Here is a 15,645-nt window from a genome sequence, read left to right as displayed (position 1 = left end):
CCCCAAAACTATACACTATAAGTATACAGGACATCCACCAACTATACACTACAGGTATACAGGACCCCAAAACTATACACTACAGGTATACAGAACCTCCATCAACTATATACTACAGGTATACAGGACCCCAAAAACTATACACTACAGGTATACAGGACCTCCACCAACTATATACTATTAGGTATACAGCACCTCCACCAACTTTATACTACAGGTATACAGGACCCCCAAACTTTACACTACAGGTATACAAGACCTCTACCAACTATAAACAACAGGTACAGAGGACCCCCAAACTATACACTACAGGTATCCAGGACACCCGAACTATATACTACAGGTATACAAAACTTTCACCAACTATACACTACAGGTATCCAGGACCCCAAAACTATACACTACAGGTGAACGGGACCCCCACTAGCTATATACTACAGGTATACAAGACCCCAAAACTATACCCTATAAGTATACAGGACATCCACCAACTATACACTACAGGTATACAGAACCTCCATCAACTATACACTACAGGTATACAGGACCCCAAAAACTATACACTACAGGTATACAGGACCTCCACCAACTATATACTATTAGGTATACAGCACCTCCACCAACTTTATACTACAGGTATACAGGACCCCCAAACTTTACACTACAGGTATACAAGACCTCTACCAACTATAAACAACAGGTACAGAGGACCCCCAAACTATACACTACAGGTATCCAGGACACCCGAACTATATACTACAGGTATACAAAACTTTCACCAACTATACACTACAGGTATCCAGGACCCTTTAACTATAAACTACAGGTATAGAAGACCTCCATCAACTATACATTACAGGTATACAGCACCTTCACCAACTATATATTACAGGTATACAGGAGCCCCAACTATACAGTACAGGTATACAGGACCTCTACTAGCTATACACTGCAGGTATACAGTACTTCCCAAACTATACAGTACAGATATGCAGCCCCTCCCAATAATACACTACTGGTATACAGCCCCCACCTCAACTACACACGACAGGACGGATGTTTGACGTTTTTAGTTTATTTCTAATGTGCATAAGCTACAATTTAAATAAACAGTGCAGAACTGTCGGGTATATAGGGACATATAGGGCTACTGGCGATTTCCACTTAAAATAAACAAGGACATAGACTGGCCTCCTGGGCACCATAGAATAAATCTAACTAACACACTCACACTTTATACCCGGGCAGTGCCGGGTACATTTTCTAGTGTAACTATAAAATCCACAGGTCCCATGTAGTGTACAGCTAACAGTGTAGTACTCTAAAGCTATAATGGGAATAAAAGCAACATTAACAGTAATACAATAGTGAGTTCTGTCTGGTTACATAGATAGTATAGTTGAAAAAAACACATGTCCATCAAGATCAACCAACGAGGGGATGGATGAAGAGAAGGGGATGGGTGATGGTAGATTCTATATACATGCATTTATGTTATTTTGATCTAAGAACTTATATAAGCCTGTTTTGAAGCCCTCTTGGTTGTATGGAGTATAGCATTATTAGAATCTACATACATCATATGATATATCATAGTACATATATCCATGTAAACTAAAAAAGGCTGTGCTGCAAAAACTCCAGGTCTTGTTATTTATCCACATATTGTGCAGTTGCATGAATAGTTATGGCCCTATGCCACGGGCAGTCTAGAGGAGCAAACGAGCGCTCTCAGCGCTAGTTTGCATCTCGTTCCCCACTCTCTGCCGCCGCTATTCAGCGTGGCGGCAGCGAGCAGGTGAGTGCGGGAGCGGGGAGCTGCCTGGGTGATCGCTGACCGTCCGGGCAGCCCATAGGATACAGCAGCATCTGTTGCCGATGCTCCTATTCAACGGAGCGACGGCAGAAGATCGTTGCTGTATCAGTCGCTTGTTTTTCAACATGTTGAAAAACAAGCGATTGCAACGATCAGCCGACATGAACGATGTCGGCTGATCGTTGCACTCTATTCCACGGGACAATTATAGTCCGTAGCGGCCGATATCGGCCGAATACGGACGATAATTGTTCTGTGGAATAGGGCCTTTAGTGTTGTGTTGGAAAACAGGTTGTCAGGGAGTCCTGGGGTCCGGGAAGATGGCAGTTCATTCTCTCGACCCGCAACCCCTGTCCCTACCTGCTTACCCCCCTAGGCTAAACCCTAGGGCAGCAACTGGGCGACAGTCTATAGCCTAACTAGGGATAAGGGGAGGTAAACAGAACACACAGACAGGTATATACAAACAGGTCAGGCAGTCCGAGGCAACAGGAGGCAACGTCAAAATCCAAATTGGCAAGCAATGGGTTAACAGAGTCCAGTCCAAGGTCGAGCACAGGAGGTATCGCAGTACAAAAGGATAAGGCAGAGGCAAAGTCTAAGTCCGAGTCCGAGTCTAAATCACAAATACAAGTAACATAATAGAACGCTGGTGTAGCTGGAGACCAAACATACACTGGCAACTCTAAGGAGTAAACCACCAGCTTAAATGCTGCCAGAACTCTTGCCCCAGCTGCAGATAGGAGCAAGGAGTCTGACAGCTGTGATGAAGACCAATGGCAGCCAGGGAGCCCTCCCCTGTCCTCATAATAAAGCAAGCCTTAGGAGGCAGTTAGCAACACCTGAAAGCTTAACCCTAAGTGCACCAGAGAAGAGGAATCAGGAGAAGGCATTAGACTCGGTGTCGGCTCCCTGGCAGCAGAGCATGAAGTGTGAACAGGTCAGAGAGAAATCGGGCGTCGGCTGATTCTTCCAGCAGAATTCACACACACAGACTGAACTCTAACACAGGTTATGGAAAAGTGTACTGTCAGGGACCTTGTCGTGCAGCGATAGCTCAATATTGAGATCAGCACTGTGTCTTGCTGCTGACTATTGAGAGATTTAGGCTTCCATCGAGAGTCCAATGAATAAATACGCACCTGGTGGCAGGCTGCACATTAGGGACAAAGAGGTGACAGGCGGTGCCCTACTCCTTCCCTTTTACATGACCAAGCCGTCTGGGCAGTGGGGAGGTCCAATGACATTCAGTCCAGAACCAATACAGGCATGGCGCCCAGAAATGAAAGTAAACCTGGCAGATCTTCTGGTGTCCTCCGGATGTAGGTGCAGTTGTCTCTTCCCACAAATCACAAGAAAGGAATGGCACCATCTGTTTGACGCACCACATTCTCGAGTTTGTGCCAAATATGGCTGGAGCAGCCTCCTTATGTACAGTGTACATACAGGCACATTGGGAAACAGTCCCTTCCAGCTTAAGTATAAATTCTTTATCTGTGTAGTAATGCAGTCTGCAAAAAAAGTCTCTTGAAGTACCTGCATCTGGCTGTGCTCTATCCACTCTGTGCACTTTGTCTATCACAAACATGGCCTCCTCTGGCCTCCTGTAATAAATCAATTACAGACCTGGTGGGCAGTATCAGAGAGGGGCTCAAAATCCTCCGTCATGATGTTCAAAATATTTCAGAACATACAACTGCTCTAGAGGGGAGAGTGTGCAACACAGAAGATGTAAAGATGTCCAGCAGCATGACCGAGCAATAGATGCCCTCAAAGCCTAAAAAGATGACCTGGAGAATCACCTGAGGCGTAATAATGTGAGATGCGTAGGCATTCCAGGTGGAAAGCTGCATTGTCCAAATTTTTGAGAAATAGACTCTTACTACTCTCTCCAATGTGGAATGTGCCACCAGACAGCCCACCTCATACAGTTCTCATGAAAATCCTCAATTTCAAAGATCGGGACATTCTTCTACGAAAAGACTTGTGGCATTCTAGGCCTGGAGATTAATGACCAGAATCTAATCCTGTTTCCTGACTACTTAATGGAGGTACAGAAGAAAAGATGTCACAGATGTCATGCGCCAACTTTGCGCACTGCAGATTCCCTACTCTATATTGTATCCGACATGGCTACAAGTGGTAGCCTTGGAAACAACACACTTCTTTGATGCAGACAGAGGAGCGTCACGCTGCATAGACCAACATGGATGTCAACTACGAGCCAGCCCAGACCAAAATGTATAACACCATGTGCTCCTGTTTTCTGGAACTACCATAATCTCTTGATGTCCTGAGGGTCAGATTTGGGAGCCTATACGTATACAACCATATGCAGGTTTACACAGATTCGCTAATGTTATATATTTTTTTAATGAAATCCTTTTTTTTTTTTTGCAATTAATTATTAATAAAAATGGGCCTATTGTGATGCTTATAACGGTTTTATTTTTCACCTACGGGACTGCATGGGGTGTCATTTTTTCCGCCATGATCTCTAGTTTTTATTAATACCATATTGGTGAAGATTGGACGTTTTGATCACTTATTATAAATTTATTTACTATACATAATGTAACAAAATATCGGCAATCCACTCACTTTTTTCCTTCTTTTCGTTTACGCCGTTCGCGATGCCGCTCCGAAGCACGCTTCATAGGTCAGGACGTATCGGTACGTCCAGGGTTGTCTGGGCACAGTAACCCGTGGCGTAGCGTTACGTCCAAAGTCGCCTAGGGGTTAACCCCCAAGAGCAGAACCCAACCCATTCCTCCCCCTTTCTAAAACTATGTGCCCCATCAACTTCCCTAATAAACAGGGCTTAACTTATTATACTTATGGAAGTACCCTTTCACAGTGCAGAGGGTGGGTCAAAACCAATAGCAATATCACTCCTTACCAAAAAAAAAACATCAAAGTGTTTGACACGTGGAGCACTACGCATTAAAGGGGTACTCCGGGCAGGCTTACTTTGAATGGAGCCGGAAGTCAGCTGCAGAAGGAGTCTCTTGCTTCAGAGACAGCGTTGCACAGTACTCTCGCGAGCTCCATTCACGCTGCACGCTTCACGATGTGTTGTGGGATGCTTTAAAAGCCTAACTTCGGGAAGTATTCATACAAAAAGTTAAATCACTAAATAGGAGAATGGGAATAAAGTGACTGAAACAGAGGTGGCACATATTAGGGACAATAGTCCAGATACTCAGACACCGGAAGGGGGCCCAGGACACCTGGAGTCATATATCTAAGGGTGCGTTTATACAGAGATTTATCTGTCAGTTTTTTTAAGCCAAAGCCAGGAACACATTGAAAAAGAGGAGAAATTGCAGTCTTTCCTTTATGACCTGTTCTCTGTTTATAGTCTGTTCCTGGCTTTGCCTTCAAAAATCTGTCAGATAAATCTCTCTGTGTAAAGGCACCCTTAGAGCAAGCAGATAATAGGCATAGGTTTCTGACGCAGCAATACTACGAAAAGGGGGTACAGACAGGGAGACTGCTAGCCAGGATGGCTCAGGCGCAGAGAGACAGTGTGTATGTGCACCATTTGGTCTCTAACGCAGGACTTCATCTTGATCAAACTGGTATGGATAGGGAAATATTAGTGTGATGAATTCTTCTAACCTGCTGATAGTTTCCCTTTAATAAAAACTTACCTGGTGTAGGTGGCACCATTCCAACATAAAGCACTCTTGCAAATTCCCCATCACAAATTATACGCCGATTAATGGGATCACTGGGAAGTACTCCAGTCATCTTCCTGAAGGAGTGTCTTACAACTGAAAAATAAAATCAAATAAACCTTAAATGTAACTTATTAAATATTTAAAATACTAGTCATGATAAATATAAGAAAGCCTGTGTTTTGTTGGACACAAAAACAAAATAAAAAAATAGAATGGTAATATGAGAAAAGCAGAACACACAACACTTTAAAGGGGCTGTCCATGCCCAGTTATATTTTTATAACCTACCAGCTTTATTGAGGCTTAAACAACATATATTTCATGCCTGTCAGCACACAGGTGTTGAAGGACAGAAAAAAAGTGCAATACAGCGACGGACCATTTTGTGCGCATGTGCACTTCACCGATGGCTTGACACGTCTAGCGTACCTGATCCGGTCCATATAATTGTACAGGTGATTCTAACAAACAGGTGCAACATGAATAAAAACGTACAAATTCATTTAAAACCATTATAGATAAGCATGCAATTCATTCTTTTCGTTTAGTCCCAGTAGCGTTAAAGTAAGAGTTTTCAAGTAGATATGTATAAAGCATCCAGAAAGAACAATCTGTTTAAATTCTTTTCCATTGTTCCAGCAAGAGGAAAGAGGGAGAAGTTCATAGTATCATAAAACCGCTTGGTTTTAGAATAAGTTTTGACCTAGATCCTAATGACCAGGAGGGAATAGAGTGATTGGCAGGTTTATGTGACAGCGTACCAGATAGGAAGAGTGAGGAGATAGAGTTACAGGACTTCCGAAAAGGTAATGTATCTAGCTTTAATCAACCAGTGGAACCTGGGGGCACGATTGAGGTCTTCACTAATCTTGTGCTGGAGTCTATATTATATCCAGAAGCAAAGAGTAATTTAACAGTCAGGTAAGACCGGGCCCTCAAATGGTTAAAAAAATAGACCTGACCTAGTAATAAGAAGGGCGGATACAGGAGGATCTACAGTTGTATGGTCAGCGAAAGACTATGATGCTGAAGCTAATCGGCAATTGAGCGACACTGTCACCTATTGTAAGCTCCCAGGAGATCACACCCTTCTTTTTTTTTTCCCTTTTAAAGAATTTTTATTTTCCATAAACAAAAATAAAGTAACAGCGTATACGTACTGTTCCATAACAACTATACAATTTATAACATTTGCTGTATATAATTCCCATCCATCCCTGTCTCCCCACCCCATCAGCGGAAAGAGAGAAAAAAAAATAAATAAAAATAAATAAATAAAAAAAAAGAGACCCTATTGAACAACTGCTTCATCTACTGTTCTCCCATTTGGCCCAGGTCCTACAAAACCGAACCAATCTTCTTGTAGACTGTTTTTTAGCAAGCGATTTTTCATATTTATATACTCTCTCCAACCTTTCCCAGTCCTCGGGAAAGGAGCACCTTAGCTACTGCGGTCAGTTTATTTATCAGTCTACCTTCTGCTTGGTCATTGGAATATGCCCCCATTAATGTAGGAAAAATCTCCACACTGACCATCACACCAAGGGAGTTTAACATATACCTTAAAATTTTCCCCCAAAAAGCCTGAACTGATGGGCAGTCCCAGATTAAATGAAAAAAATCTGCTTGCTCTTGCTGACATTTTGGACATCCAGATTCTGCCTTGTTGTGTAACATAGCCAACTTTTGTGGGGACAGATACACTCTATACAGAATTTTTAACATGATTAGTTGATGGGAGGCACTAATAGATACGAACTTAAGGTTCCCTTTCATAACCTCCCATTGTTCATCACTTATATCCCCTATCCTAAGTGCCCACTTTTCCCTCATTTTAGATAAATACGGGTTGCTCCTCTCCCGAACCAGATACCTATAGACACCAGACAGAACCTTTTTCCCCCTTGGTAAATTTCTGAGATACTCAAAAAAAGCGTGATTCTCAATATTACAACTACACCCATCCCCTGAGCATTTATACGCATCCCGGAGTTGTAAATACCAGAAAAATTGTGAATCATTCATATTATAATCTTTTTTACAATCCTCAAAGCAAATTAACCTCCCATCCACCACTAATTGATTTACATATCTCAAACCTCTACTAACCCAAAATTGTGAGTCGGACATCTTCAAAAATTCCTTAAAGGCAACGTTACCCCAAAGTGAGGAAAACTGAAAATTCTCTTTACAAATACAAATCTTCCGTAAGTGCCTCCAAACATTACAATATTTATAAACTTGTGTTAGGGCTCTATATCCCCCAAACCCTGCATCTACTCCAACTAAGACATCATCATATCTACATTGACAGTGCTCCATAATATATTTTAATATAGCAGAATTCTGCCCCTTGTGCAAATCTTGTGCCCCTATAGCGAGAAAATAAATAAAAAAGTCCGGGAGCCCAAAACCACCTTCTACCAAAGGAGATGTCCAGTTCCTATTTTTAAGTCCCCAAATAACAGGAGTTACTCACCGGGTAATGATGTTTCCTCGAGTACATGACAGCACCACGGAGAGAGGGACCCCGCCCCCTGGGACAGGAAACCTGAAGTATAAAAGGATTAGGCCCTCCTCTCAACCTCAGTGAGTATTCCAGAGACCGGAGAGAGCCATGATTAGTATCAGGATTGTTTAATCTTTAGAAGAACCATCACCAACTATACTACTATTTTTTTTTTTTTTTGCACACCCAAGTGAAACACCGTGAAAGAACCAAAAAAGGGTGGGTAGTAATGGTGCTGTCATGTACTCGAGGAAACATCATTACCCGGTGAGTAACTCCGGTTTTCCCCCTCGACATGACAGCACCACGGAGAGAATACCAGAGATGAAAGAAAGATTAGGGAGGGACTATAGCCTGTAAGACCTTACGCCCAAAGGCAACACCAGAGGAATCAGAAAGATCCAACCTATAGTGTCGGAAAAAAAGTGTGCGGTGAGGACCAAACCGCCGCCCTGCAGATCTGAGAGATGAAAGCATCACTTCTTTCCGCCCAAGAGGTAGCAACAGCTCGGGTGGAATGGGCTCTGAGCCTAAGGGGAGGAGAAATACCAGCAGAAGAGTAAGAAGAGCAAATAGCCTGCCTTATCCATCTGGCTATAGAACTACTACTAGCCTTACACCCCTTATTGGGTCCTGAAAATTGCACAAATAGAGACCTAGACCTTCTAAACTGCTTTGTTACTTCTAAGTACTGTAGTACAGAACGTCTTACATCTAGACAATGGAACTCACTCTCCTTCTCATTGGCTGGCTTGTCACAAAAAGAGGGTAACACTATCTCCTGAGAGCAATGAAATTCTGACACCACCTTAGGCAAGAAAGCAGGATCTGGTTTGAAAATAATTCTATCAGACAAAACCTTAGTGTATGGTTCACTGCATGAAAGGCTCGCTAACTCCCCCACCCGCCTGGCTGATGTCACTGCTACCAGGAAGGCAGTCTTAAATGTAAGATTTTTTAAGGATATATTAGACAAAGGCTCAAAAGGGGCATCTGTTAGACTTTTTAAGACTAGGCTAAGGTCCCAAGGAGGAACTGATGGTGATAATCTTGGCAAGAGTCTGGCTGCTGCCCTAAAGAATCTGACCACCCAAGGATGAGTAGCAATTTGTTGGTTATATAAGGCTCCTAAGGCCGAGGCGTGCACTTTTAAGGTAGCTGGCTTCAGGCCCTTTCCTAAACCCTTCTGTAGGAAGTCTAGGATCTGTGCTATGTTAGGAGAATGAAGATCAACCTCTTTAGTTCCCAAAAAGGAAAAATATGCTTTCCATATTCTAAAATAGATCTTTAAAGTTGTAGGCTTCCTGCTCTGCTATAAGGTAGATATGACCTCATCCGAGAGTCCATGACTTTTAAGAACTAGCCTTTCAAAAGCCAGGCCGTCAGGTGCAGCTGTTTCGTATCTTGATGAAAAATCGGTCCCTGAGAGAGTAAATCCGGACGGTCCGGTAAGACCCAAGGGTCTGTCACTGACATTGACCTGAGACCTGAGAACCAGGCTCTGCGAGGCCAAAAAGGAGCTATGAGAATCACTCGAGCCTTCTCCTGCCTGACCTTTTTTAGCACCCGGGGAATTAAGGCCAGTGGAGGAAAAGCATACATTAGACTCCACTCCCAGGCCTGACTTAGGGCATCTACACCTAGGGGCCGGTCCGCTGGGGACAAGGAAAGAAACTGTCTCACCTGTCTGTTTCCCCTGGTTGCGAACAGGTCTATGACCGGTCTCCCCCAAAGATCTGTGATCATCTGAAAGACAGAAGGATTCAGGCGCCATTCCCCCTGTAGAAGCTGATGTCTGCTGAGAAAATCCGCTCTTATATTCAGAACCCCCTTCAGATGGACTGCTGACAGACTCAAAAGGTTGTGTTCTGCAAAAGAAAATATGTGATAAGACAAGTCCAATAACAGAGGGCTTCTAGTGGTACCCTGTCTATTGATAACTGAAACTGCTGTGGAATTATCTGAAAAAATCTTAACATTAGAGCCCTTAATGTGAGACACTGCCACAGTTAGTGCACAATAAATGGCCGCTAATTCCTTAAAATTAGAAGATCTAACGATGAATTCATCGTCCCAGGTGCCTTGAAAATTGTATCGGCCGGTGTGTGCACCCCAACCTGATGGGCTGGCGTCTGTAGTTATCACCTTTGGAGAATGAATAGTCCAACTAAGACCCTGCAGGAGATTAGACCTGGATAGCCACCAGGAAAAACTCTCTAATGTAGCTTTGGACAGGGAGATTTTTTTGTCAAGACCTTTGGGAGATCCATCCCAGGCCTCGAGGAGCTGAGCCTGCAAAGGTCTAGAATGAATCTGAGCCCATGGGACTGCTGGAATGGTAGCTGTGAATAATCCCAGCAGAGACATACCCTTCCTTATAGATGTCACCGGGTTTTTGAGAAGAAGTTGCGTTAAACTCTGTAGTTTCTCTATCTTCTCTTTGGGCAGGAACGACCTTTGGGTCAATGAGTCCACAGTGATCCCCAGAAAGAGCTTTTTGTTTTCTGGAATCAGAGAGGATTTCTCGAAATTTACAATCCAGCCGAGCTGTTTTAGGATGGACAGAGTTCTTTCCAACATAATCAGAAGTTTTTCCTTTGTTTCTGCTACCAACAGAAAATCGTCTAAATATGGTATAAAGATGCCTTCTTCTTCCCTTATGTGGGCTGCCATTTCTGCCTCGGTCTCCGGCAGTCCCCTGCAGGAAACCCCCCCCCCCCGGCTGCCACTGGCAAACTCTGAGGGTTCCGGTCCGGCCCTACCGCCTCCTGAATGCGGTATGTGTGGTGAAGTCAGGCTTAAACGGTGCTACAACGGCACCTCCCAAAGTCCTCCTCCGGCCATTCCGACCGGAAAGCCGCAGCAGGTGAGAAGAACCCCGGCCCATCTAATCCTAGGGAGACCTACACGGAGCCTCCCAACTCCAGGCTTCCCGTCAGGGACAGGAAACCACACTGAGGTTGAGAGGAGGGCCTAATCCTTTTATACTTAAGGTTTCCTTTCCCAGGGGGCGGGGTCCCTCTCTCCGTGGTGCTGTCATGTCGAGGGGGAAAAAGGAGTTTAACATTACAGTCATCTTGTCACACCAGGTCTTAGGGATCCATTTGGGAGCTGCACATAACAAGTATAATACCTGTGGAAGTATAATCAATTTTATCAAAGCTATTCTGTCCGCCATTGGGATCATTAAAGAGTCACTGTCGTATTTTTTTTTTTTTTGCAGAAATCAATAGTCCAGGCGATTGTAAGAAACTTTGTAATTGGGTTTATTAGCCAAATCTGCCATTATCTGCATGTAAAAAGCCTTTTCCCAGGTCCCCCCCTCCTTCCTCTTTTTCATCCACTCTGAAAAATCTGAAAATTGTGACTTGTTGCAGGAGACGTACCCTGTCTGTTCTAGGGAGAGGGGAGGGGGGAGGAGGAAGGAGGGAGTTAGCCGGCAGCAGAAAGCAGATAACAGAGGATTACAGGCACGGAGCTGGGTGACAGCTGTAATCCGAGCTCAGACAGGTCACTGGTGACTGTCACAGGAGATATCCCGTGAGGGATTTGTAGATTAACTCTTTGTTGTCCTGTTTTGGTCTTTTCTTTAGCTCTCTCCATAGGAGAACAATGAAGACAGGGGGGAGAGCTTCAAACTGCTTTTTCATGATAAAAATGCATTTTTCAGATAATAAACCCAATTACAAAGTTTCTTAAAATCGCCTGGACTATTGATTTCTGCAAAAAAAAAAAAATTCACGACAGTGACACTTTAACTGCGACCAGAGGTTGACTTTGCTCTGAATCTTCCTTCGTAAGGGAGACAGATTCAGTTCAAGGAAGTCGTTAACATTGCCGGAGACCTGAACACCTAAATATTCAAATGATCCCCCTGGCTGAATAACCGCAATTCTTAGTCCTTCCAATGAGCCTTCTGACCGAGAGGGAGCAATGCCGATTTATTCCAATTTACCTCCAACCCTGAGCAGGCCCCAAAGTGATCCACCAAATCCATAACCTCACTAACTGCCTCCCTACCCCCCTTAATAAATAGCAAGATGTCATCAGCATACAATAACACCTCTTCACTCTGACCTCTCAGCCCAAATCCTCTAACATGGGGGGACATTCTAATAAGAGAAGAAAGGGGTTCAATATAACAAAAAAAAAGCAGGGGGAGAGAGGACAGCCTTGTCTTGTACCTCTTGAGGGGGAGAACCAATCGGAGGCCTCATTATTAATCCTCACTTTAACGGTCGGGAGTGAATATAGCAATTTAACCCAGTAAATAAAGTTTTCTCCCACTTCTAATTTCCTCAGGACCTTCCAAAGAAAGCCCCACTCCACCCTGTCGAACTCCTTAGTGGCATCTAACAACAGGATGGAGCGGGGGACACCAGGTTCCAACTGCAAGTTGGCAAACACTCTAGAAATGTTATCCTGTATAAATCTGCCGGGAACAAAGCCCGTCTGTTCCTCCCCAATCACCTCCGGCACCACCTCCCCAAGTCTATGCGCTAAGACCTTAGCTATAATTTTACAATCAGAATTTAATAAAGAAATAGGACGATAGGAATCACTTTTAGCTAGATCCTTGTTTTTTACCCGATGAGAACTATACAAGCCTCCCTCATTGATCTAGGAAGAACCCCTAATTTACCTGATTCTTTAAAAGTCTCGAATAACTTAGGGAGGAGAGTATCCTGAAATTCTTTATAGATTTCAAATGGTAATCCATCGGTCCTGGGAGTAGACTGACACCTAAAACTGTTAAGAGAGCGCATCAGATCATCAACCGTTATAGGCCTATTCAGAATAGCTTTTTGATCAGGATTAATTGCAAACATATCTAGGCCATCTAACAGTATATCAGCCCCCGCCATATCACACTTATCCGATGATTTATGAACCTCCTGAAAGTGTTGTAAAACAATATTCTTAATCTTATCCGGGTCATGGGTAAGTACTCCCTGTTGATCATACAATGAGGTTATACAATTCCTGGAATCAGGATTTTTGCTGGGCCTTAAATAACAGATATTCAGTATACCTACCTTGAGCTTGTTTTAATTTTTTCCCGTTTAACACTGACGGGTCCACCGAGAACTTATCCTCTGCATTACTTAAATCTTTTTTGATTCTATCTTCTTCTGCAGAAAACCCCCGCTTCTTCTTCTTAACCTCTCTGATCAGAATGCCCCTAACATATGCCTTAACCTCTTTGTGCTGCAGCTAGTTTGGGCCTTAATGAACAGGCTAATTTTTCAAAATCTGACCTGTCTCACTTTATGCTCTTATAGCTCAGTGATGCTTTAACGTATGCTAGCGATTCTGAGATTGTTTTTTCGTCACATATGGCACTTTATGTTAGTGGCAAAATTTGGTCACTACTTTTGTGTGTTTTTTGTGAAAAACATCAAAATATCATGAAAAATTAAAAAAATTTGCATTTTATGAACTTTGAAATTCTCTGCCTCTAAAAAAAGAACGTCGTAGCACATAAATTAGTAACTAAGTCACATTACCAATATGTCTTCTTTATTCTGGCATAATTTGGTAAACATATTTTACTTTTTTAGGGTGTTATGGGGCTTAGAAATTTATCAGCAAATTATCACATTTTCGTGAAAGTTTCCAAAACTGATTTTTTTAGGGACCAGTTCTTTTTTTTAAATGGATTTAGAAGTCTGGTATCCTGAAAACCCCCATAAGTGACCCCATTTTGGAAACTACACACCTTAAAAAATTAATCTAGGGGTTTTAACCCCTACATTTTAAGGGCATTTTAACCCTACAGGGGCTAGAGGAAAGTATTCACAATTAGGCAGTAAAAAAATGGAAAATTAAAATTTTCCAATAATATATACGTTTAGATTAAAGTTTCTCATTTTCCAAAAGAACATGAGAGAAAAAGCACCCCAAAATTTGTAACGCAGGTTCTCTTGAGTACAACAGTACCCCATATGTGGGCGTAAACCACTGTATGGGCACACAGCGGGGCTCAGAAGGGAAGGAGCGCCAATTAGCTTTTCCAATGCAAATTTTGCTGAAGAAGTTTCTGGTGCGTTTGCAGTGCCCCTGTAGTGTCAGCAGAGAGAAAAAAACCCATAAGTCACCCCATTTTGGAAAGAGCAGCCCTCAAAGAATTCATCTTGGTGTGTGGTGACCATTTTGACCCCACAGGTATTAGAGGAAAGTATTCAAAATTAGACAATAAAAATAAAAAACTCAAAATTTTTTCCAACATGTTTTTAGTTTGAAATTTCTCAATTTCACGAGGAACAGGAGAGAAATGTCACCCCAATATATGTAACGCAGGTTCTCCTGAGTAGAACGGTACCCCATATGTGGGTATAAACCACTGCATGGTGGTTTGCGCCAGGTGCGTTTGCAGAGCCCCTGTAGTGTCAGCAGAATAGATCCCCCCAAAAGTCACCCCATTTTGAAAAGTGCACCCCTCAAAGAATTCATCTTGGTGTGTGGTGACCATTTTGACCCACAGGTATTAAAGGAAAGTATTCAAAAGAAGACAGTAAATATGAAAAACTCGAATTCTTCCAATAATATGTTCGTTTAGTTTGAAATTTCTCAATTTCACGAGGAACAAGAGGAAAAAAGTACCCCAAAATTTATAACGCAGGTTCTCCTGAGTACAATGGTACCCCATATGTGGGCGTAAACCACTGTATGGGCACACAGGAGGGCTCAGAAGGGAAGGAGCGCCAATTAGCTTTTTCAATGCAGATTTTGCTGCAGAAGTTTCCGAGCGCCAGGTGCGTTTGCAGTGCCCCTGTAGTGCCATCAGAGTAAAATCTCGCCATAAGTCACCCCATTTTGGAAAGTGCACCCCTCAAAGAATTCATCTTGGGGTGTGGTGACCATTTTTACCCCACAGGTATTAGAGGAAAGTATTCAAAATTGGCCAGTAAAAATGAAAAACTCGAATTTTTCCAATAATATGTTGGTTTAGTTTGAAATTTCTCAATTTGACGAGGAACAGGAGAGAAAACGTACCCCTAAATCTGTAACGCAGGTTCTTCTGAGTAAAACGGTACCTCATATGTGGGCATAAACCACTGTATGGGCACACAGTAGGGCTCAGAAGGGAAGGAGCGCCAATTTACTGGAGCAAAACCGCAGCTAGTAATAGTTATTAGAATAGCGCAGTTACTAAAATAAAATTAAAAAAATGAGATTACAGGTAATGTGGGGTGGTTACGGACAACGTGGGGTGGTCACGGGCAATGTGGGGTGGTCACGGGCAACCTGCTGTGCTTACAGACAATCTGGGGTGGTTACGGGCAACGTGGGGTGGTTAAGGGCAACCTGCAGTGCTTACAGACAATCTCGGGTGGATACGGGCAACGTGGGGTGGTTACGGGCAACCTGCAGTGCTTACAGACAATCTGGGGTGGTTACGGGCAACGTGGGGTGGTTAAGGGCAATGTGGGGTGGTTACGGATAAACTGAAGTTCTTATAGGCAATCTGGGGTGCGTACCTGTAATCTGGCATGGGCACCGCAATCTGGAGGGGCCATTGGCAATTTGGGGTGGTCAGAGGCGACGTGCGGTGGTCAGAGGCGACGTGCGGTGGTCAGAGGCGACGTGCGGTGGTCAGAGGCGACGTGCGGTGGTCAGAGGCGACGTGCGGTGGT

At 43.3% G+C, this 15,645-nt stretch overlaps 1 protein-coding gene across 5 annotated transcripts in view; it reads right to left on the bottom strand.

Annotated features, from left to right (window-relative positions):
• TBCE (tubulin folding cofactor E) overlaps positions 1 to 15,645 on the bottom strand; it is a 130,604-nt gene that overhangs the window by 93,722 nt on the left and 21,237 nt on the right. For 2 of the 5 annotated variants that reach the window (XM_069954459.1, XM_069954458.1), the window contains exon 2: positions 5,470 to 5,592. In XM_069954459.1, the coding sequence (XP_069810560.1) occupies positions 5,470 to 5,569 (100 nt within the window). In that variant the 5' untranslated portion in view covers positions 5,570 to 5,592. Of the gene's footprint in view, positions 1 to 5,469; positions 5,593 to 7,978; positions 8,411 to 9,691; positions 9,894 to 12,650; positions 12,739 to 15,645 lie in introns of those variants that run through there. The other 3 variants (XM_069954461.1, XM_069954457.1, XM_069954460.1) reach the window with 3 other exon arrangements.

The sequence above is a fragment of the Dendropsophus ebraccatus genome, chromosome 15, assembly GCF_027789765.1.
Source record: "Dendropsophus ebraccatus isolate aDenEbr1 chromosome 15, aDenEbr1.pat, whole genome shotgun sequence".
NCBI classification, from domain to species: domain Eukaryota; kingdom Metazoa; phylum Chordata; class Amphibia; order Anura; family Hylidae; genus Dendropsophus; species Dendropsophus ebraccatus.
This window is presented reverse-complemented; position numbering and strand designations above follow the sequence as displayed.